This window comes from Alexandromys fortis, unplaced genomic scaffold (assembly GCF_014885135.2).
Source record: "Alexandromys fortis isolate MF-2015 unplaced genomic scaffold, M_Fortis_MF-2015_v1.1 scaffold_37, whole genome shotgun sequence".
Classification (NCBI taxonomy): domain Eukaryota; kingdom Metazoa; phylum Chordata; class Mammalia; order Rodentia; family Cricetidae; genus Alexandromys; species Alexandromys fortis.
The window spans coordinates 3,746,528-3,772,671 of NW_026067914.1; the positions used below are offsets into that span (position 1 = coordinate 3,746,528).

At 38.7% G+C, this 26,144-nt stretch overlaps 1 protein-coding gene across 2 annotated transcripts in view; it reads right to left on the bottom strand.

Annotated features, from left to right (window-relative positions):
• Window positions 1–26,144, bottom strand: part of Wdr70 (WD repeat domain 70) — a 199,385-nt gene that overhangs the window by 108,105 nt on the left and 65,136 nt on the right. For both annotated transcript variants that reach the window (XM_050139058.1, XM_050139059.1), the window contains one exon: window positions 17,907–17,983. In XM_050139058.1, coding sequence (XP_049995015.1) covers window positions 17,907–17,983 — 77 coding nt within the window. The remainder of the gene's footprint in view (window positions 1–17,906; window positions 17,984–26,144) is intronic.

The window sequence follows — 26,144 nt, forward strand, 5'->3', positions numbered from 1 at the left end:
CCTGGCTGCTCTTTGGACTGGAGAGGGAGGGGGAGAGGAGTGGGGGGGAAGGGGAGAAGAGTGGGGGGGAAGGGTGACGGGGAGGGAAATGGGAGGTGGGGAGGAGGCGGAAATTTTTTTTCAAGAAAGAAAGAAAGAAAGAAAGAAACTTTCATCAAGAAAGAGGTATTTATAAATGTTGCTATTACCCTCCATCCCTTGGGAACACCAGGGTGTAGGAAGAAACAAATCCAGTTATGAGCAATCCCCCCCTCCTGTTGCTATGAGATACAGTAAAATGGCATTCAATGATTGTCGGCAACTAGGAAGAATCCCACACAGTAAGGAGCATGGAATCTCCCTCTAACTGCATTCATCTAAATGCAGGGTATGATTCATTGCCAACAGAAATAAAGTAACTGATGGAGTATTTAACTGAACATGCCAACCACAAGAAAGAAGCATTCATTCAGAAAAGGCATTGTATGGGTACTGACATTGCTTCTACCATCAGCCCCTAAACAACACAGAACAGCAGTGGTTTATATGGCGTTTGCACTGCTTTAAGGACCATAAGTAATCTAAGGATGATTTCAAATATATAGGAAGATGTATTTAAGATACCTTAAATACAATACAACTTTTAATAGTAATATAATAATGCAGAGGAAAATAAACTTTCAGCAAATAGTGTTTGTAAACAAAAAAATTTAAGAGTCAAAGTGAAATATGATGCATTCAAACACATTCAGGATGAGGAGGTGAGATGGCGTAGTGGGAAAAGCGTCTGTCCTCCAGGCTTGACATTCTCAGTTGATCCCTGGCACCCTCACAAAGGTGGAGAGAGGTGACTCCAGAACATGGTCCTCTGAACACAACATATGCACTGTGCCAAATGTGTAGTGATATATTTGCTCATCACACACTCCAATAAACTAATTAATTAATTAATAAGATTTAGGGCCCTTACATATAAAACTCAGAATTTTAAAAGTACTTAGCAAACTGTCAGAAAAATCTGGACAGGTATCACAGTAAGTAATCCAAAACAAATGATTTACATTTCTTTTGAAAATTACATTCACGGGGGTTTTCTCTGCACTGTAAACCAGACATTCCCACAGATGCTGGCACTACTAGAACTGGGACAGTCAGGGCAGTAGTCACACTTAGAGGACAACACAGAGGCCACTAGCTCGTAATGAAGGAAGATTATTTAATAAAGGTATATTAGTATCATTATATACTCATCTGTTGTATATTTCATAATATATTGAGTAATACTTAATAAAATATTAAGAATTACCATGAACCAGAAGAGAATGTTCTCATTACAAGAAGTCAAGCGTTTTAAACTACAGCCACCTGTCACCCGGACAACACTAGAACTCTCTTCTTTTCACTGACACTGACGTGTCCTGCTCTGGGCTATCATTCATCCCAGAGTGTGCCCCAGAAGGGCGTAATAACTTTAATCTGCTGTAGAGCAGGACTGGAAAAGAAAAGGGAAAAGGAGGGACTGGGACTTCTCGCCTTGCATTGTGAGACAACGAAATGAGTTAACTGGAAGTACTCACAAGGGTGCACCTGGCATGTAACAACTGTTCACTGACACAGAAACTGTCTCGTGAAAAGCCTTGGTCTCCATAAACTCACTGAGAAAATAAATAGCCCATACTTGGCAAACTCGTGTTTGATTTATTCAGGGCTTGTGCCTCACCAGTGTTCTTTGGGCCCATGACATTAATCATGATCACAGCCTGGGTGGCCATCAGCATCAGTGACGCTGTTAAAGCTTCTTTAAAATGAACTTCATAAATGCTTCAAGCACAGTTGTGCAACAACAGATTACAGTTTCTCATGCTGACAGACCACACATCTCACTTCAAAGTATAACAAAGACCATCAGAAAGACCCAATTCGAGCCAGCAGATTTTCCCCCAAAGACTCAATGATTTTGTTTCTAATCAGATTCCAACTCAAATGGGAAATATTAAATGCTGAATCCCTTCAATAATATATTCTTTTATAACCATTAATTTGGATAATAAAGTGACTGACAATTGAGTCCCACCATTAACAATGGCTCACCTCAGTCACTTGATCCAGTTCACAAGGTGACCCTGTTTTCAGGTTCTATATTCGAGACAACTGAACATGTGAGGGCCCTCTTACACTGCTACAGCAGGGTCTCAGTGCACCCGTAATTGAACACTTGAGTTCACACTGACTCAAGCTTCATTACCATCACACCCTGAGGAGGGCTCCATTTACTCTGCTGCCGAGGATGAACGGCTCCATCCTTTCCTATCTGCCACATATTGTAACCATATATTCCCCAGGATTCCATAAAAGCTTGTCTAGTTAAGAAGACTAGTAGTAATTTAGAAGAGGTAATACCTGACTAAAGTTATAAGATCAATTAAAACCATCATTTAATGAACAATACTCTACTGAAAAATAAAACAGAACAGTAACTTAAACATTGGTATGTGTACTTAAGGGTATAGAAGGGTCATGAGTAAAATGAAGGTAGAGTGTTGAGTGTGTGTGTGCACGTAGACACTACACATGTATAAGATATGATATGGTTTTGCCTCGGACATGGGTATGTATATCTAAATTTTTAATGGCAATAAAATGCAGAGCATATAGCTTCAAAACCTTGAGAAATCTGTCAACTCAAACATTTGAGAACTTTGACTCTGACATAAATAGGATTGTTGCAAGTGGAAATAAGAAAATCTGTTTAATGCTTATAACTATGTAATACTAACAATTACTGCCTAAGCGCTCGAATATTCTAGAAAAAAGATCCAACAGCATCAATACATTAGACTAGTTATTCTATGAAACTGACTGGCTTCCTTGTGAAGGCCTGTGAATTTTCAGCGTGTTTATTGTCTGTTATTCCAGAAGCTATCAGTTGGCACATGCTAACTGAAGCTAAGGTCCCACAAAAAGAGATAAGTCATACAGAACAAATTAATGAACAGAAGTATACTTCACCAATAATCATCATAATAAAGTGTACCTAACGATTAATTACTAAAGAGGACTGGTTATATAAAACAGATTTTTAAAAATACAAATAATCTTTTTAGACATATTTAAACTATGTATTTAACCTCTGCTTTCTTTTTCCCTTTGAGTCCTTTAAAAATAAAAACTTAAGAGTTGAAGAGATAGCTCCGCAGCTAGACCACTTGTTGCTCTTGCAGAGAGAGAACCTGGGTGCAGGCCCAGCACCCACAGGTCTGTAACTCCAGTTCCACAATCCTATGATGCCATCTTCAGGGACTCACATCTGATATACTCACACACATTCAGGCAAAACACTCATTCACATAAAATAGATATTTTTAATTTTAAAAATTCAATGTAATTGGTCTTTTAAAACGAGCTTATTTTTCTCCCATTATGAGCATTATGAGATTTGTGAGTTTCATGGCTTGGTATAAAATTTCATCAGTGCTTGATATACTTTCTCTTAAGCTACTTTCCTTGAAGAGTCTAATCTACACTCAACCCCAAATGCAACTACTGTACCCACTGTTGAAGACTCTGGGTCATCCAATCACATCATCCTCCAAACCTTTCACAAAGCTTGGGTCACAGATCTAGGCATGTGCATAACTCTTGTTAATGAACAAGAACATGGTACCTGTGTTTTATGAGCCAACAATGCCAGCCTGTGGCCACTATTAGATTCAGCTTTAAGACAGACTCTTACTCATAGGCCAATATGTGACAGACTCAGGTTCACAAGTCCTCACACCTCTGACACAGATAAACATTCAGCAAAGTAGGAATAGTCTGGGTGTACTTTGTAAAAGAGACTGGTGGCCAGCCATTAAATTAATGCAAAGTTAAATTCCTATTAGAATTTAACAAATTAAATAGCCAAAGGAAACAATTACCTCTCTTTGTGGAAATCTGGTAAAAGTTTCAGGAAACAGTACTACATGTGACACCCTGACAATTCTTATTCTATTTGTTTGGTTTTTTTTATTAAAAAAAAAATGCAGAATAAAACACCAAAATGGTCTTTTAATGCAGTCTGAGCTAGGATCTGCTTTACTGCCCAGCCACGGAGATGCCCTAAGGTAGATACACACAGTGATGGGGAAAAGAGCTATGAATTGGTGATATTAATCTCCCAAATCTAAAAAAATCATGTAGAGGAATCTGGATGATCTGTTGTTTACTGTGACCAGCACTGAGTCACTTCTGTTGATACAAACTTTCCTATCAAGAAACCCAGGTGGGAGTTAGACTAGATTAATGATTACCACCTCCTGCATCTGCATTACATAGCTATATCTGTGAAAACTCCACAGGCAGAAAAGAACCGGGGGAGGGGGGTCACAGTTCAGTGCTTAGAGTGTTCCTATTATTGTCTTTGTGCTGTTGTTTGAAACAGGATCTCACTCTAGCCCAGGCTGCTCTGAAACTCACTATGTAGCCCAGGCTGGCTTCAAATTTGCAGAAAACCTCCTGCTTTAGCATCTCAAGTGTTAGAATGACGAGTCTGAGCTGGCACACTCATTTTAAAATATCTTTTATAATGCTGCTCACTACATCTAAAGAGGCATCTCCCTAGCCAAGTGGTAGTGGTGCAAGCCTTTGTCCCAGCACTCAGGAGGCAGAAGCAGCAGATATCTGTGAGTTCGAGGCCAGCCTGATCTACAGAGCAAGTTCCAGGACAGCCAAGGCTATACAGAGAAGCACTGTCTCGAAAAAGAAAAACAAACAAACAAACAAAAAAAGAGGTGTCCTCCTCTGTCTCCACACAACCAACCACTCTTTTTAATTTCAGGTTAATCATCAATTCCCCAGAAACTTGTACTTTCCAAAGCACGTTAGACCTCCTCATAGATTCCCTCAGTAGAACGTGCTTAGATCTACTCACTTTTTCATGAGTACTGTAAATGTCTATTGTATTATAAATTCTAAGAATTTTCATATATCTACAGTTTCTAGCTAAACCCTTGCAATAGTAAGCTGTCAATAAACATGCTAATTGACAGGCAAGACAGTTTTACAGCAAAAGCAGAAAGGAATTCAGGAAGCTAAAACTGTATATTTGTAAAAGATATTTTTTCTCTGAAAATAACAAATCATGTAGATTAGGAGAAAGATTTGTAATATGGTGGCTATTGAGTCACATAGTAAAGTTGCCTGGGTAAGATTAAGACTAGTAATTTTACTACATAGTTACATAGAATAAAAAAAAGTTAGTCTGTCTCTGACTCTTCTACGTAAAGATAGATTTTATTTATTTATTTATTTATTTATTTATTTATTTATTTATTTATTATGTATACAGTGTTCTGTCTGCATGTACAACTGCAGGTCAGAAGAGGGCACCAGATCTCATTACAGATGGTTGTGAGCCATCATGTGGTTGCTGGGAATTGAACTCAGGACCTCTGGAAAAACAGCCAGTGCTCTTAACCACTGACCCATCTCTCCAGCCCTGTAAAGATAGATTTCTGTACATCAGTTTCTGCTGGACAGAATATTATCTTCCACAAATATACAATGTTTGACTGTTATTGCAGGACTCAAAGGAGCACATGATGTTTAAACCAACCTGCATAATGCAATATGTGCTTCATGATAAGCTGATACTGATCACTTTTCTTTCACTGTAACTAAAAGATCCAAGCCCACTACATAAACATGCATCCAAGGGAAGTCAGTAAATATAGTTTGTGAGACATTCACATTTTCTTCAACTTTATTTTGTTAGTATTATAACGGAAAACTTCTCCGGGAAAGAGCTACTGGTTTTACTCAGAGTACTTTTTTAAAGGCAATAAGTAACAAAAGCTAATGTTTTCATCAAGACAAATTTTAGAAACATTATCACAAGGAGGGACAGTTTACAAGACAGAAATAGCTCACCAAGTTGTATAAACTTACAAAGTTTAGAAAAGCAGTGGAAAGGGAAACTCATTATTCACACTTCCCTAAAAAGCATGCCTGTCCACCTGCCACTCTAGCAAATGTTAACAGGAAATTAGAAAGATGATGATAGTTGTCCACATTAGCGATGGAGTCAGTATTACAAAAAGCAAAAGAAAAGGGCTCAGGAAATAGAACGGAAATAAATTTGGTAATTTTGACCACAAAATAATTCATTATAGGGGCTGGAGAGATGGCTCAGAGGTTAAGAGCACTGGCTGCTCTTCCAGAGGTCCTGAGTTCAACTCCCAGCAACCACATGGTGGCTCATGACCATCTGTACTGAGATCTGGTGCCCTCCTCTGGCATGCGGGCATACATTGAGGCAGAATGTTGTATACATAATAAATAAATAAATCTTTAAAAAAAATAATAATTCATTATATCCAAGACTTTGGGGTGGGGGAGAATCGGGCAAAACAAAAATAACTTTTTATCTTTCGTTATGATTTTCAAAAATCAAAAAATATATAATATGCAAATACCTTTAATTCCCATTTCCACAACAAAATTCATTTCTTGGATTCTCACACCAGCAGCATTCTATTTCCTAGGATACTACCTAATGAGCGGCTATCACAGCACAAATCAGTCCTGTTAGCACACAAATTCATTTAGAAACAGAGGCACTGCTGTAATTGAACTGTTGCTACTTGCCTCAGAAATCCCCAGAAGGAATTCAAACTACTTTCTATTAAATCCTCTGTTAATGGGACACTGGTAAGCAAATATACCCTTCAATCCTTTGTAGCTTTTCATAATCTCCTTTTCAAATCAATGTATAAATTAGTAGATTTAAAACAAGTAAATAAATTAGTAGCTATTCTGAAATTTTAAAAATTATATTGACAACATTTTCACATGGATCTCAAAAAGGAAGAAATTCTAATTAGCATTCCACAGTTTATAATCCTCATATATGAATTATTATTCAGTATTGATATTTCCTGAACAAAAGAGAATGCTAATTAAAAACTACAAATATACAGTGAACTACAATAAACTTGGAATCCATCAAGCAATCATCCAGCATTTTTGAAGGTGTAAACATCTTATGTTCTCTACACATGGAAATGCAGAATGCTGTATAAAACACACCACAGTCAATTTTGCATTAAATGTCTCATCTCCGGACATATAAGATGCATATAAGATGTCTATATCTATACTGTAAGATGATAAATCTTGAAAGTACTAGAAAAAGTCTAAGTTAAATGAAGGCTGTTAGAGCATAACAGGAACAGTCATGCACATGGTTACTCCTAGATAACTCTCGACTGCTCAGAAATTTTATTCCTCCACAGTATTTCATTAACTTCTTTGAGTGAAAAAGCACGAATGGCAGGAGGAGTTCTGTATCTGCTTTATTAGTAAAACTGAAAATGTGTTACTGTCTCGAGGCATTGCATAATAGATTTATAAGCAGCCTCAATTACGTCACCAGTATTAATAATACATTTCCTCTTTAAAGTCAAACACAGAAATTCTCTTCTGCCTGGCACTTTTAAATACTTCTGGTTAGCATATATTTACTTTAAGTCACTAAAACTCCAAAACACGATTAATAAGTCCTCGGTCGGTTCTTGTTGTTTGTGTGCGCATGAAAAGTTGTGCTTGACCAAAGCACCACCTCCCGGGCCCTCGGAAAGTTTCCGGTGCATTCTTTACAAATGACTTCAAAATGGCTGAATAAATAAAGCCCTATTTTATGTTCTTACAATTCCAAACAGAATACTTATCCTACAGTCTCAATTTCTCACCAAACTGGCACTTTTCTAGGATCCTAAGTTGCATAGTAACATGTTTCTTCCTAGAAACTGAAGTTTTCCTTTAAAACTAAGCAAGATGACAATGGGGTTGTGCTGTGGGAGCTCCTTCTGCTCCTTCAGCCAATAGCCTTTAAGATTCCAGGCCACTTGGGCATGGTCTCTTATACTATAAATGCAGCTGTAAAGCCTGCACTCACTCTCTTGCTTCAGGCTCTCACTTCTGGCTGCTAGACTCTGTTCCTGTTCTCCATTTGTGCAGAGGACTATTATCTAGGGCAGTGATCTATAAGTCTCCCCTAAATAAATAACCCTTTATTATACATAATTCTGAACTAGTGTGGTATATTATTTTGTATCTTCTGCCATCATCTGGCACCTGAACATGGGGATCAGTCCACACTTTTTGGGATCATTCTGCCAGCTGTGTGGCGCATTGGGCACTGACTCTCCCACCTGCCACTTTAGCGGGCCCTCAGACACAGCAGGCTGCTGCTAAGCACTTCCTGACTGGTGAACCACATACCAGCCCACACACCGTTGCCTGTGATCCTCACAGTGCACAAAGTCTGCAACTTGTACTGATGGAAATCTGTGGGTTTTCTCTTTATCCTGGGACCCAACTGTCAGAATCATTTGATCACCTTAATAACTGTTCTTCATTTTTTAAACAAAGCATATTTTTCAGTATCTAAGTAAGCAACACGTGCTGTTCGTCTCTTGGCCATGTGGCTGCAACTACGACACCTGCTGGCCGATAGCAGTTATTACACCTACTCAAATTCATTGTAATTGCCTTATGACAGGTAAGATCTAAAAAAAACTACAAAAAAAAAATGACTGATAAGATCCAGGAGTTCAATAATTACTTTGCTTATATTGTGGAAGGTATTATCCAAGACTTATGCTATTTTTATTCCCTTTGATTCTAGGAATTAGCTTTGTTTTTAATATTAAAAAAATGGTTCAATACTACAGAGAGGGATAGCATCAATTGACAAAATTATCTGAAAGAATTTGAGCTGTTGAATCTCTCCAGAATCTGTTGAAATGCTATGGTATGTCCAAGGATGAGACATTATCTTTACTGAACATGTTGGAATCCTCAGTGAAGACATAGAACAGAACACTGGACAGGAGATATAGACTTTACAAAAGAGAGTAGTAAAAAGATTTGAAAAGATTGAGGAAGTTATTGAAATTGATGAGCAGGGACAGAAGGTACAAGGCCAGGATTTAGCCTCATCAGTACATGCCAGACCCCTGGATGACTTACACTGAGTTTCAACTGCATATCCGGTAATTTCCTCAGAAAGGCCATCTGACACAAAGTACCCTAGGGTAGTCAAAGACTATCCATGGGAACCAATACATATAAGCAATCTAAAAGAAATAAAAATGAGCAATAGTTTCTTTTTTTTTTTTTTTTTTTTTTTTTTTTTTTTTTTTTTTTTTTTTTTTTTTTTTTTTTTTTTTTTTTTTTTTTGTTTTTTTTTTTTTTTTTTTTTTTGTTTTTTGTGNCTGCAGGCCAGAAGAGGGCACCAGATCTCATTACAGATGGTTGTGAGCCACCATGTGGTTGCTGGGAATTGAACTCAGGACCTTTGGAAGAGCAGGCAATGCTCTTAACCACTGAGCCATCTCTCCAGCCCCCGAGCAATAGTTTCTTATGAGCTACATTGACCATTTGTCAGGGAAATGGTGAAAAAGTGGGCTTCAAGCATTTAATTCAGATAACAAAATGTTGTCCATGTAATGGTAAATTATAGACTTAGGAAACAGATGATGCAAACCTGCCCAGAATCTGGAAGTCAGAAAGAAAAGCCTCCTAAGAGAATGGCAAAAGCCATATGCTAAAACTCCTGTTAGATAAATTGCTTAGTCTTCTCTTTCGTAGGGCCCACAGGTCTACCCCTCCTCCCAGGGTTCATATTGAGGATAGCTTGCAGTTTCTGGCAAAACATCTTGTTTGTTCCTGTGCTCCCTCTTCCCACCCTGGTGGTTAGCTATAGGGGAGTGGTTTGCTTGGTCTTAAGCCTGGTAATTTCCAACCTGCCTGAGGGATTTCCACTGTGCAGCAGTTAGGTATATGAGGTTTTCTCTAAGCGTGAATGCATTCAGCATTCTTTCTTAGTGAATGTCCCACATCTCTTGTGTTCCTTAATCTCCAGCCCCTTACCCAACTCGCGAACTGTCCCATAGCTCAGGCACTAAACTTTTTTAGCTATAATTCTTTTAAAAAAGGGTGGGGGAGAAGGACAAAAGGAAGGAGGGTAGAAAAAACAGGAGGAAGGGAGGGGGAAAGGGAGAAAGAATGGAAAGAAAAGAAAATCAGATCTACTACTTCTTGGCAGAAGCAGAAAACACAAGGAGAAACTGAAGTGCTTCTGTAGATCTAGACCAAAAAGCAACAACAGAAATGGGGGATCCCCAAAAACACTATAACTAGGTTTACATTGCCACTGCATTCTCAGGCATAGCATGCAACAATATAACAATTTATAAACTGTAAAAATGTTAAACTGTATTCAAAACACTCATGAATAATGCAGAAAACTAATGTTTTTTAAGTTTCCCTCCAAAATACTTAAAATAGCAGAGAAAAACCTTTGAGTTATATGAAATTTACTTTTTTGAAATCCATTTATGTGAGCCATCACTCCTTGGAGAATTGTCCAATTATGTTTACATATGTTATTGGTTGTAAAAGTCAAGTGAAATCTGCCTAGCAGCTTTCCAGAAAAAGCCTGCAAAATTCAGTGTGTTCCGCACATGCTCTAAGAGGAGAGGATCACTGAGCTGTGAAAAAGGCCCCTCACATGCACATTAACCTGTAGACCTGTGCATGAATACCAGTTACTCAAGCCTCTACACATTCATTCTCGCTCGAATCTGTGAATCAGCAACATCCTACCATAGAGAAACGACATGCTCACAGCTACCTGTAGCATGCTCAATGTCCTCTGATTCTAACTACAAAATACACACTGCTTCCATGATGCCATGCCAAAATTTGGAAAATTTTAACTGTATAATTCATCTTTATAGCCTATGAAAGTTTAAAAAATATTTATAATTTACTGAATTCGATCATCAAAATCATGTATTATTGCTAATCTTCATTTCCCAAGATATGTTCCTGGGAACTCTACTCCAAGAGTGCAATACATGTAATTGGCTATGGGAAATACAAAGAGTTGCATTGTTATGTTTAGAAAATGCTTGAGGGTGTTAGGAATATAAACTGTTTTGGGTTTTGTTTGTTAATATGATTCTTTGAATCTTTCATGCATTTACTCTTGGTGTTGGACTCCCCAAATGAAGACTAGGGAATCTTTTCTCCACAGACATCTCATACATCCTAGCAGTCTGAGACACCAGAGGAAACTCTAGTATAAAAATCCATTGTTGAAAATCACTGACAACTCAATTCTCATAATCTAAGAAGTACTGATGTGCAGGACTTAAAATATTGCCAAGAAAAAAAAACTGATTAAGTAGAGAAAAGGTTAGCTATTAAGTCTCATGAATTCCCCTTTCTATGTCTTAAAATCAGCTTTTATTGGGAGAGAAAGGAGTGGTGGTGGCATCTATATAAGCAGATAGTAAGAAAAATCCCCCATAATATTTTTATTTTGAAAGCTTCAAAGCTTTGTTTGGCTATAAATGGCACAATAAACACCTGCACACTCTTCCCAGTGAGCAGTGCACACAGTTTAGCAGTGTCACATCTGTACTCATTCCTGCTCTAATTTTGCTGTTATGTAACTCTTGCACATCTCATTATATTGTTTCTAATCATCGTCAGTACTATATAGGAATTACCATTTTTATAACCACAATCCTACATCAATACAACTACTTGTGTAGTTTACAGCTGATGTAAAATAACTCATTCATAAAGTTCAATGGTTCAGAAGAACAAGCAGACATTTCTCAGGAAGCTACCAGTCCACTGAGTTGTCCCCACTAACTGGGTTAGCGTGTGCATTCCATAGTCAGTCCTGCCGATCTAGCCCAAGCTCAAGTTTGAGTTTGACTGACTATAAGCTGGTCTAGAAAAACCTAAGATAAGACTGAACTCTTCACTGGATCATTCCCCTGCAGAGAGTAAACAGGACTTGATCAGAGAGCAATGCCACAGCCTAAAACTGAAGAGTCTTAGCTGAGAACACATCATTTCTATGACTCTGTTGGCTAACCTAGACTAAAGGTGTGGGGAACAGCCACCATCTCCTAAGGGAAGTTGTTACACAGACATATTGACAAAAGCATGATAAAAGAAAAGACAAAGAACTAGGGTCATTTTGTTCAATCCTCTGACCCATTATTAAAATGTCCCCAAATGCTCCTTCACTACTGTCTCTTGGTCCTTTTTTTCTTTTCTTGGAAGGAAATGAAATCAAATCAAGATTCACAGGTTACATGACTGTGTAATGGCTCCCATCATCTTTTACTTCACAGTCATCCCTGACCTTTTCTGTCTCTTCAAGACATTCCCTTTTTTGTTCAGAAGCAAAATAGTCTACTCATTTCACAGTATATAAAATTAAACTTAGTGCTGGTGAGACAGCTGAGTCAGTAAAGCAGCTTGACCCCAAGCACGTCAACCTAACAGCCACTTCCAAAGTCCACGTGGTGGAAGGAGAGGACTGACTCTGACTTCACACATTAACACATATTAGGTAGGTGATAAAAAGACAGAAAGACCGACAGATAAATAGATAGACAGATAGACACACAGACACATTGATACATACATATATATATATATGCACACATACATTATAGATAGGGATGACAGAAAGGTACATACATACGAGAGAGAGAGAGAGAGAGAGAGAGAGAGAGAGAGAGAGAGAGAGAGAGAGAGAGATAACATACATACATACACATAAGACAGGGCAATAGCGCAAGCACAAGCAAGCGCGTGCAAACTCACAATGAGTAAGCAAAATTGGCCAAGACAATCTGTCAGCGGACCAAAAGCATGGTAACTAACTAATGACATGTGCTCCTAGCCAATCACAACACGCCAGCAGTGACTGCCAGTTTCAAAAGGACCAAGCAGAAACATTCCTGTGGCAGCTTAAATTTCCTAACCCTATAAAAATCCCCAACTTGTTTACAATAAAGAGTTTCTGTATTGGAATCTCCCCGAGTCTGTGTCATTGCCTCTGTGTCTTTTCAACCCTGTACCCCACCCCCAGACAGCACAACAGGCCGCACCAACAAGACCGCAAAAACTACATACATACATGTATACATACATACATGCATAATAGGTAGATAGATGATACATACATACATACACACATACATAATAGATAGAGATAGATGGCAGATAGATAAATAGACAGACAGACAGGAAAGAGAGATGACGGGTAGATGCTTCAAATAATAAAATAAAGTCTAAACATATTTTTTACTTATAAGTAAAATCATTCTAGTTCCTCATATACTTTGTTATAGATAGTAATATCTTTAAAAAACTAAATTCCATTTCCTCTTTCATTAATTTCCATAAAAGCAACTTATAGTAATATACACACACACACTTCAAAGTTCTGTATGAAATGTCCTCGTGTTTTCCCCGAAAAGAGGGTATCATGGGCAACCTTTGCACGCTGCTGCCTGCTGGTGACCGTTGAATATTGCATATGTGGCCTAACCTTGTACAGACCACTGCAGTCTGCGTTAAAAACTCAACTTGGATATTTTAAAAGAAATCTTTGGGTCTCAACTTCTCCCAAAGACTGCAGAAGTCTAGCCCTCAGCTTATAAACTGCAACTTTGCCACATCCCTGGCTCCTCCTCTTTCACAAAAGCCTTGGTCCACTTTGCGGCCACTGTATTTTTTCTTCATTCAGTTACTGTGTGTGTGCCACTGCCCAACTACTCTTCCATATTCTGTCTCTCCTGATGACTGATGGAAACAGGCATTATTACCCAGATTAAAAGCCCTGGAATTCATAGACAAACATTTCACAGTGAGTTACTACAGAAAAATAGACAGGATTAGAAAGAAATAACAAAGACTGGGGAGATGACAAAACTGCACCAAAAATAAAAAAAAAATAGGCATTAAAATGCAAACTGTTTAAAGCTGTCTTCAATATGCAACCCACTACTTCTGCCTCAAAAAGCAATTTCCCTCAGCTAAAACTTTTAATAATTTTTCATTATAAAGGTGGGAAAAATTCAATCGCAAATTCTTAACTCCAACATTTTGCTTTCCCTTTCATAGGATTTAGTCTTCTATTAAGGCTACATAAAATGGGAAGCCAAATAAACAGGAACTCTCCCAAGTGAGGGGAATATTCTGCCACAAGGAGGTAGACCAACAAAGGCATTTCGACTTACTTTACAGAAAAGGTAACTAGAACAGTTAGGATGTCCTCTCTAAAATTCTGTGATTGCTACATGCATGCCACAGTGCTCGATGACAGTTACCATAACTGCTGATCTCACCAAACAGAGGGAAAGCATTGAGCGGTCCATGTGCTTTATCAACAGACATCTTCCGCAAACTTCCTTAAGAACTTTTAAGTGATTCCTGTATTCATTTATTGATTGATTTACTTCACGTGTGAATGTGTGTGGGTACACATGCTATGGTAGATGTGTGGAAGTCAGAGGATAAGAGTCAGTTCTTACCATGTAAGCTCCAGATATGGCTTCTACTCAATGAACAATCCAGCCTTTTGTGGGTTTTTTAGAAGAAAATAACAAAATATATAGATTCACACAGGGGAAAAAAAGAAAATATCAGTTACTTCATTTTCATCACATGAACTCTAAGGACAGGAACTGATTTTGAAATTTCTACTTGAAATTATATTTTTAAAATGTGTGGAAACATTATATGAAATAGCGGCTGAATCTAACCATTTTAGCCATAAGAATGCTTGACATATATCAATTGCAAGACAAAGAAGACTTTTAAAATTTAACTGAAAAGTTAATATTCATAGTGGGGCTGGAGAGTTGGCTCAGTTGTAGTTCTCACGGAAGACTGGAGTTTGGTTCCAAGGCCACATGGTAGCTAGCTGTAACTCCAGTTCCAGAAGATCTGACGCCCTCTTCTGGCCTCCACAGGCAGTGCACACATGTGGTGTACAACATTCATTCAGGCAAAACACTCAAGAACAAAAAATAAAAACAAACGAATCTTTCCTTAAAAAGAAAGTTAACTCGGGAGGCAAAGGCAGGAGGATCTCTGTGAGTTCGAGACCAGCCTGGTCTACAAGAGCTAGTTACAGGACAGGCTCCAAAACCACAGAGAAACCCTGTCTCGAAAAACCAAAAAAAAAAAAAAAAAAGTTAATAATCATAATTCTGAAGTGGCATGAAAATTTATACACATAGAAGTGAATATCAAAATCTTTCAGACACTGACAGTTGGGCCCTGGGTCTTTAAAACTACTTCACTATGTATACCTGGGTCTATAGAGGACACTCAATTGTCAGTTTTCTGTCAGTAATAAATCTTAGCGATACTTCATGCAGGCCTATATTTAAATTTTAGAAGACAGAATAATTCTATAGTTTTGTAATATTCTGCCAAAAATTCAATAAAAATCTGCCTAAGAAATCAAGAATTCTTGCCACTATTTATTTTCCATAATCCAATACTGAGCACATAAAAAGTCCTGAATCTTTTTTTTCAATTGAAATCTCTAAGATAATCACAAAACAATGTGCCCAGATCGACCTTCAAATTGATGTGATCATTTAAATTAAGACAAATTTTTGGAGCTCAAAGCAAAGAAGATCCAGGGAAGGAAGCTAACCCTGGATTCCTTTGTGTCAGTATCTTGAGAGGTAACTGAACAAAGATGGATGATTGCCCAATATATCTCAGAAGCAGGAAGACAGATAAAGTGATAATAGGTAGAATGGTAAGGAGTCTCAATCAAGAAACCCCGCACATTCTATTATTTGGTACAATAATAGCCCAACTTTTTCCTCCCCTGCACTAGTCTGTCATAGTTGCCATGACAAAGTGGGCTGGAGAGATGGATCGGTAGTTAAGAGTGTCTGCTGCTCTTTCAGGGAACCAGAGCTCTGGTCCTAGCACCCACACCAGGCAGCTCACAATCTGTAACTCCAGTTCCAGGATCTGAAGCCATCTTCTGATCTCTGAAAGCACACACACTCATGTGTACACACAGGAACACACACACACATACAAATAAGATAAATCTTCAAAGTGTCATAGAGTAGGTCGCTTAAGGAGTAGAAATTTATTTTCTAATAGTTCTAGAGGCTAAAAGTCTAAGATGAAGGTGCTGGAAAGTTTGTTTCTCCCAAGACCCTTTCTCCTTGGCTCCTAGACAGCTAGCTGCTTCCTCACTGTGCATTTCGTGGCCTTTTCTCTCTGGGTATGCATCCCTCATGTCTTTTCTTATAAGAACACCGGCTGAGCTACATCAGCTCACCTTCACAGCCTCATCACTATCTCTTTTATGACATTAACTCCAAAAACAATCATGTTCTAAAATACTAAGAGTACTGAGGAACAAAGTCCGTAATACATGTCCTTCCTACTTTAGACAGATTCTGTGCTAAGGACTCAATTACATTAGTGCCATACCCTTACCATGTGTCATACTATCAGGCTGTAAGGTACTACAAATTACAAAATGGCTCTCATCACATGTTACCAACCCACAAGTAAAACTGAATTTCTTTGATAACCATTTTTATCTTCAGTGCCATCCAGTTTTCATTGTCATCTACTTCTAAGAAAATTTTATTCAACTCTGCTTTTTTTATGCACTTCTTACTCCAGTAAAGTTGATGAAACAAAAAAGACACTTGGCTTAAAATACTTCTGTGACTAGCAGGTTGCTATCCATGGGAGATCTGCCCTTTCTGAAGAGAAATGGGGGAGAAGTGGACACAGGGACCACGGGAGGGGCTGGGAGGAGAGAAGGGCAGGGAAACTGAGATCAGGGTATAATAAATAAAATAATTATGTGACTGTCTTTGGCCTTCCTTTTCAGATTCATTTCCTATCATTTTCATCTTTCCTACCAACCTAAAAACATCAACTATGTCATCTTTCTTTCCCTCAAATATGCTCTATAATCTTCTCATCTCAGAATCTCTAAACATATATCACTTCAACCAGGAAAGCTTCTTCCCTTGTAGCAGCCTCGTTCGTATGATTTAAGTGTCAACTGAAAGGAGACTTTCTCGGGGTCAGGATGGGTTCAGTGGTAGACTCTTTGCCTAGCCCTAGGTTTAGCCCTATACCTTAAGAACAACAACAACAACAACAACAATAACTCACTCTGTATTCTGTTAATTCTTCTATATTCTCTTTTGATGTCTGTGGTGTGCATGTGTGCATGCAGGTGTGAACACCATGGTATACCTGTGGAAGTCATAGGACCACTTGAAGGAGTCTATGTGATCAACAAGGATCAAGTTCAGATCATTAGGCATTCAGGCAGGCACCTTCACCCCTAGCCCGTCCATCTCTCACCCTCTCTAGCCTTCTTTTCCTTTAGTTTAACTTTATCCTCACCAGTACTTAGCAAATATAAAACTACACTGTTTAGCTTTGGGTATACCTGCACTTTTGTCTTATAACACTCACTTCCAATGGAACACAAGCCTCATAATGAGAAACTCAGTGGAGTACTTGGTGAGCATTCTCTGATTATAATGTTCCCTAGTGCAGCCCATTACTAACCACTATTCTAAGTCAAAGGCCAAGAAAAAGGTCAATTGAGCTGTAAGCCACATGAGTTTATTACTTACAGACTTCTCTTAAAAGCGGTAAAGGATATTGTGCTTCAAGTCTAGTGATCCTCACACAGAACTCTGGTCCAGGAAAGAAAACTGGTGCATTCCCATTTCAAATGGAAGTCAGTCTTCACTGCAGGGAATTGTTAGTCATGCTTTCAGAGCCATTTAGATTCTCTTACTAGCATCAATCTAATCCAGTGTATCCCGTGATAAACTCCACAGGAATTTACAAAGTCTCTCATTTCCATAGCGTCCATGTTTGTTTAGCTAAACTTTATACTACAACTGCAGTCAAAGCAAAGTCAAGAGCTGGAACACAAACACCAGGATTCCTGCTACTCTAGCTCCTACTTTACCAAGGTCGCCACGACACAACTGGTAAGAGATGCTGAAAGATATGAAAGCATTCAAAAAACTACCAACAATACTCACGCATCATTTGAGCAAGTCATAAATTCTCCTTTTATTTTGGGATGCCATGAGCCAGTATGAAGCATTGCTGTGTGACCCTTAAAGAAGAAAGAGGGGGTATTTAACAGGTAGAACAAACTGACATCACACATTTAAAAGTAAAGCCTTTGAACACTTTTACACAAGTAAAAAGCATACTATTTTATGTATAAACTAGCATTATTTTATCCCAATCTCATCTCATAACATACTTTATTTCACTTTTATACCCCTCTCTGGGCACTCTGGGAGCTAGCTGTGCTCACCTGTACCAGGCACCTAGTAAGGGGGAAACAGAGTAAGCGGTACGTTCTCTTTAGGAAAAGATTAATGGGAAACTCAAGGCAGACAGGTCCTTCTTTAAAGTCATGATCTTATCTTTAATAGAAAATCATTAGTAAAACAGAGAGTATTTACAAACAAGCAAAGCAAGAGATCAAAGAAGAAAATCCTTACTTCCTAAAACTTTCTACAACCTAGCTCTAAAAATAAATATAAGAGAAAAATATTTAAAATGAGCAGGGAAATTTTCTCTACCTAACATAGAGAATAAAAAAATAATAGAACCAAAGCAACATGATAACGGTCTAAAAATTAGTATACAACGAAAGCCACCAGAGTACACACAAAAAGGCCATACCACACCATTTCAGGGAACACAGTTAGGGAGACGCTCATACATAGAAAATCAGGATCAAGTGAGGCAGAAAAGAGGCTAACGGTTTTTTAGTAGCGTAATGACAGTGTCTCTAACAAAGTCTAAAATAAAGCTATATCTTTTTTTAAAAAAAGAAAGAGAGAGAGATGGAGGGAAAAAGGGAGGGAAGAACAGAGGGAGAAAAGGAGAGAAGGAGAGAAGGAAGGGAGGGAGGGAGGGAGGGAGGGAGGGAGGGAGGGAGGAAGGAAGGAAGGAAGGAAGGAAGGAAGGAAGGAAGGAAGGAAGGAAGGAAAATATACAGATTAAAACAACCTATAAGAAAAAATACCTCTCTAGAAAGAATGAACTGGAAAGTGGTACCTGGTGATCATTTCCTGTCCAAATTGTCCACAATACCTCAAATAGTATTTGGGGTCATCCTAACAATTCTATAAAGTTGTCCACAATACTCAAACAGTATTTGAGGCCATCCTAACAATTCTATAAAACAAACATGGACCACCAAGGTGGAGACTCTTGGACTACAGTAAAGAGACATGAATTGAAGCAATACCTATGGGGACCAGTCAAAAAGATGGGGATGGCCTTTCCTTTATCTGAATCTGCGACAATGTTTCTAACTCTCTACTTGTTATATCTACTGGTACTTATGTCCAATAGGAAAATCTTGATTTATAGTCTCTAATTTTCAATCCATTTCTCAGCTACAAACTTAGGAGCCATCCTTAAATACTCCTATAGCCTAATCCCCCAATCTTCCAGATTCAATCAAATTCCATCTACCAACCAGTCTCTTGCTAAGTCTATCCAAAATTCATTTCAAGTCTCTATATTTTTCTCTTGCACTACTATGACTCTTATATAAGCCAACATTATCTCATGTTTCTTCATCAGTTATTCTTTATGTTAACAGTCTCTTTATTTTAACTCTTATCTCATGTGTTCCACACACCATGGTAAGTCCTTTAAAAATACAGGTTTATGATAGCTAATGAAGTCATGAGTGCCACCAGAATGCATTACATATACAAGGAATTGGCAAAGGGGGTTGGAGAGATGGCTCAGAGGTTAAGAGCTCTTGCAGAGGACCCAGGTTCAATTCCAAGCACCCACACAGCAGCTCACAACTGTCTATAACTCCAGTTCCAGAAAATAAAAATGCACATAATTTTTTAACTTTTTTTAAAAAAAGAAATTGTCAAAGAATAAATTAAAGAAAATGATACAGTTCTAATGCCACTCCTCTGTATCTAGCCCTTTACTGGCCTCCAACATCTTTAAACAAGTCTAAACAAATTGCATTTCCTGCTTAGTTTCTTTGCAACTCCACTGTGTTCCTTCCTGCCCAACAGGCACCAGCTGTTGCCTGCCTTTTGGTTCTCTACTACACAGAGCTCCTTCTACAGCATGCTTTCCCACCTGCTGGAAGCCTCTCTTGTTTTCACTTTCTTAGGATAACTTTTTCATTCTTCCAGCCTCAGTTTATGGGCTACTTAATCCACTAAGTACACCCTAGCCCTTTAAGTAAACACAGCTTAACCCACTATTCTTTTCCACAGCATCTATTTCCCTAATAATAGCAATCATAATGTGAGATTCTTTATTCATTTATTTGGCTTTTGAAAAAAGTGAAGTTTTCATACATGAGTATTCACAGATGGGACAATCTAAAATTTAATATGACTGGAAACAAATGAACCTTGCTGTGTTTCCAATAAGGAAAACTTAAGAAAGGCAGACTCTGAACTGACATCTGGGGATTCTACATGGGACCCAACTAAGCCTTCTGAATGTGGGTGACAGTTATGTGGCTTGATCTGTTAGGAGAAAGGGCTGGCAGTAAGACCAGGGCCTATATTGGGTACATGAACTGATTTTTTTGGAGCGCATTCCCTATGGTGGGATACCTTGCTCAACCTTGATACAGGGAGGAGGGGCTTGGTCCTGCCTATCTTGGTATACCAGACTCTGTTGACTCCCCAAGGGAGGCCTTATCCCCTCTGAGGAGTGGATGAGGAGTGGGAATGGGGGAGGCATGGGAGGCAGGAGAAGGGGATAACTGGGGCTAGATTGTAAAACTATAAATAAATAAATAAATAAATAAATAAATAAATAAATAAATAAATAAATATTAAAAAAAGAGAGAGAAAAAAGGCTAAAAGGAAGGTAGAGGGATATATACCCCTGCAATGGACTGAATGGTTGTCTCCCAAAATATGTCCTTATCCTAGGTCCTGGTATCTATGAAGGGAATCTTGTTTAGAAAAAACAGTATTTTCCGGCATAAATAAGAATCTCAATGGACACATCTACAATGCAATCCCTAAGGCTCAGGGAAAACCACGGCGCCAGGACAACTGTTTCTGCATAGCAAATATGACAGGAAAGCTGCATCCTAAGAAATCTCAAAAACACGGGTGCCTAAACATGACCTGCATAAAGGCAACATCAGCGGGTATGACAATATGAGTCAGAGGAAATTTCACAAGGTCCCACTCCTAGATAAGGGCTATAGGCAATCAGTGTCTGATGAGAAAGAATCAGTTTCTCTAGGGACAAGCTCCCTGATGGGGTAAGACAAACACATCCACATACAACCCTAAATAGACTCAAGTGAGGGTCGAGTACATGTGTGCATGTGGGTGCGCATGAATGTATGTGTGACGCGTACACGTGTGTGTTTGCATCTGTCTATGTCTATGTGTGAAAAAATAATAAAGAGAAAGAAGTCATGAAACTGAGAGAGAGTAGGGGACACTGGAGGAACTGAAAGGAGAAGGCAAGATGAAAACTGTGAAATATATCACTCATGTATAAAATTCTTAAAAAATAAAAAATAGAATTCAATATTCATAATTTTGGTTTTAAGAATTTAATTTAGTAGAAGAATCTCTAAATAAGCTAACAATGTGGGTCCCACACTCAGTGGTGAATGTCTTCTAAAAGACAACAGGGGACACAAGAAAAGCCTATGTGGGGGTGAAGGTTGACACTAGAAGTAATCCAGCCACAAGAAGAGAAATCACCAGAGCAAAATGAAACACGAGCCATCCCTTCGAGCACTGAAGACCCCTTGGGAGTCCACCGACCCTATCACAGGGTCCCATATCAGATGTCCTGCATATCAGATATTTACAGGACGGTCGCCACACCATGAGGAACTGTATTAAAGGGTCAAAGCATGAGGGAGATCGAGAACCACTGCCTTAGAGCCACTGTAGGGAGTACGGTCCTACTGATACCTTTACTTATGATTTCTGGCCTCAAAAATTGTGAAGGAGTTAATCATGTTTAAAACCAACCACCATATTTGTGGTAATTAATTATAGTAGCCTGTAAAAACTAGAAAATACTCTCAATTTAAGACCAAAATTATAAGTATTGAATTCTAATTAACACATTTGTTTTCTCTTTACAGTGGTATGCATTAACAATTCTAAACTGCTTTCAATGTAATGAAGAGTTAATCCAGTAAAGAATTATGCTGAGGTTGATGTGAATCAGGTTTTTCACTGTTGGAGGAAATAGCTTCAAAAATGGGAAAGGCTCACAATGAACTTGGTGGTGTTTTAAACTAATCTGTAGATATGAACAGACTGTAAGAAATTTAGCAAAGAGGTCCTGTATTCTAACAACAAATTTCCAGAGCTTCCTAGAGAAATGACTGGAACAGCATTGCCAAAGGCATGGAGGAACCGGAAACATCTCACTTTGCCAAGAAGAGAGCACTGCAAAAATGGCAGGGCAGGCGAAGCGTTAAAATACAGGCTGGAGGGGCTTCAGCCTCTGGGAAATTTACAACATCAAAACAAATAATGACAGGAAGGGGACTGCAAACCACTGCTAATTACTTCAAATCCCAGGCATTGTGGTACACACCGCTAATCTCAGCACTCAGAGTAAAGCAAAGAGAATTACCAGTTCAATGCTACACGGAACGGGGATGGTTTCTTACTCATCTCCTTATAATATGATGTTAATTGATAAATATAAAATGATTTTTCAATCACCACAGAAATAATTTTTTTTCAGACAAGAATCATTAATAAATTTTAGAACTAGCAGAGGAAAACTTGAAACTGATGTTGAATTTACAGGACCACAAACTCTGCAGATTACCCGCAACTACAAAGAAGAAAAAGGTTGTTATAGAAAAGACTGATACATACTGCATTAAACAAGTGACCAAAGTTCACACCATTAATAAGTACAAACAGACATTATGTACTTCCGTGATGAGACAAGGACACAGTACTGTTTTGGTTATAATCTTAACACAAACCCTGACACTAGGCTGAGACTCAAATCAGTGCCTTGCTCAGCCCTCATCAGAGAAGCATCTTCTTGCAGTAGATGGTGATTATCAGAGACCCACAGCTGCACAGGTGGAGAGAGAGACTTTGAAGCATTCGGCCCTTACATAAGATATAAACCTGTCCACTCAAGATTGACGTGGAAGAGAAAGCAGGAAGACTGTGAGAGCCAGAGGTGGTGAACTCCAAGGAAACGCTGTCTTTCAGACACAACAGGGCTGGTAAGAATACAAAATCACAGAGACAACTAGACCTGCACTAACTAAATCTGGACAAAATCCAAGCACTGAGAAGGGGAGATAGGCACAAAGTCCCACCCCTAACCAAGAAGCTCTTTGCAATTAACACTTTCTGGGAAGGGAGTTTTCTACACTGGAGTGACACTAGGTATATCAACTCTCCAGGGTGGGCCCCAGGCCCAGGAGGAGCTGGCTAACACAAAACAAACTTGGTTTGGTTTTTTTATGTGCTTCTTGTATTGTTTGTTATTTTTTATCTTTTGTTTGTTTTCTAAAAGGGAGAGAGCACAAAAAGTTGGGTGGGTATGGAGATGGGAAGGATCTGGGAGTAACTGGGGGAGGAGAAAGATTAGGATCTATCACTTACAGCACTGGTCACTGTTGCTGCACACAGCATCAGCCGGAGCTTACTAGCCCTTTCAGCATTTGTTTCTGCCAACTCCTTACTGTAGCCTAGGCGCCCTTTCACTAGGTAACATGGTGAGGCTCTGCATATTCTTAAAACTTTTTTTAACTCATGCTATTAAGTCCTGCTAACATTTCCAAGATTTGCAAATCACTGCGTTTCCATTTCATCCCTGGTGGCTAGGAGGAATTCAGAAAATATATGTAAGGAAGCAAATGAAAGCAGAAATCACTGATTAAATGAATGATAAAAAATCAAATATTTATTTAGTTATTTAATAATTATTTGGTTTTTATTGCTTTAGAGTTTCATACATGCATTGATGAGTTTTGATCAAATTCATCCCCATTCCCTCAATTCCTTAGCAATATTCTTAATATATGCAAAATTAATACAGAAAGGGTACTGAAACCTTAGTTCCTCAGTTGATGAAAAAACTACAGTGTACTAAAAGGTTCTTAGCTCCTCTTCCAGTCAGGTAGAATACACACATGCTACCCTACTCTTTATCTGATTTTAACAAAAATCACTAAAGAGATCATAGGGAGTGGTTGACAGATAAAAGAAAAAAGCAGAATGAGTACAGAATGCAAAACTTATAATAAAGTGGTCAGACTCTGGGGTGATGTTTACCTTCTGCATTCAATCCTAGGCTCTGGAGTCACCACAACTGACAAGAGTAAGCCAGCAAGGAAAGGCATGGCCTCCCTGGCTTGGACAAGGCTGCTGTGTCTAGGTTGGAGGCTAGGGGTGAGGTAGGGAGAGATAACCATCTGCATGGCAAATGTCTAGTAATCTGAACCAGAACTTCTCTTTCTTTTCCTTATCCAAACATTTTTATTCTTCCAAAAAGACACCTAATTTGCATCTACAATTATTTTTAAGACATACAGCAAGTCAGCAGAAAAGACAGGCAAGGCATTGATTAAATGCTGCTGGGTGAGTTAACCAATGTAGTAGGCAGGACCTCCAGGAAGGCCCAGAAGCACCTGAGGCATTGCTGGTACATGAGCTTGAAGCTGGAATCAATTGGGTTATCAGCGATGAATTGTTTCTATGGATCCTAGCTCCAAAGTAGCTCAATTTTATCTTTGCAGTTTTTAACTTGATTACTTTTTATAGCCAATTTTCTCAGACTGCCTTCATCTATACACAGTATATAATCAAATGTGACACAGTCTTCTCTATGCTATGCTAATGCCATAATTTCTTAGGCAGCCGACAGTTCTTGGTTCTGGGGCTCAGCCTACATCAATTGGAGATAGCCCTGCTATCAGTGGCCCAATTATCTGAAACATTTTCACCAGTTACCAGTTTTCCTTGGAGGCATTAGCAGTGATAATAACTGAACCTAAGACAATACCCTCCCCCTCACCCCTCACCCCTCTGCATGCTAGTTAGGCACTCTATCATTGAGCTCTATCCTCTCTCTCTCTCTCTCTGCATGTGTGTATCATTTTATATGAAAGATTTAAGCATATTAAATTATTCTTATCACAGAAAGATTAATCTGTGAAATTTGAGTATCCAGTTGGAAAGCAGAATAGGTCCAATGCCCCATAAATAAAACGGGAGTATATTGTGAGAGTGTAAATGAACAAAATATAACCTTTAGCCATCATTTGCCAAAGGGAAAAAACTATACAAAGACATATAACAAAATTCAGCAGGTGGGAACTGGAGAGATGGCTCAGTGATTAGGAGCGCCCATCACTCTTTCATTTGGATTTGGGCCCAAGCATCTATATGGGGGCTCACAAGTATCCATAACTCCAGTTCCAGGGAATGTGAGGCCCTAGACACATATGTAGTACACATAAATACACTCATATGGGCAAAACACTCATACACATAAAATAAAATATATAAATCTAAAAAGGAAACTTAGAACCATCAAGTTAAGAATAGAAATTGAAAAATATTTAAAGAATTCCAAAGAAATTTAAAAGAGAAAAAGGCATTTGAGTAATGGCTCAGTTGGGGAAGTGGGTAGCTTGCAAGCACAGGAACCTGGGCCTGGTCCTCAGAACACAGAAAACACAGGCATGCGGAGAGGTCTCAGAAGTCCCCAGATGAACACACGCTTCCCATTGCTCTTAGTTTCGCAACAGAACTAGATGGTAAGAGATTGTCACTGAAGAGACCACACACTTTGGTGTAGGATACAGCAATGCAGGAAAGACTGAGCTGGAAGCTCCCTTCCTGCTGGCTAGGATGCCCAGTGCCAGAAAGGGCTGTGGAGAAAACTCTAGTCTGACCCTAACCCTGAGCTCTGAGAAAACTTGTCTCAAAAAGTAAGATGGAGAAGCAACTGACGAGGATATTCATGTTGTCAAACTTCTGGACTCCACACATGCTTGTATGGGAATGTGTGTGCTCCTGTTCTACACACACACACACACACACACACACACACACACAAGAATGACAAAGAATTTCAATATCATTGGTCATTAAAAACTTTTTTTCGAAATAGAAATAAAATCCATTAAACATCTACTATGATGGCTAAAATCAGAAGATCAGCATCTCTAACTGCTAGAGGCTACAAAATAAAAAAGAGGTTCATCCAAAGTCTACACACAAATGTTCACATAACTGTGT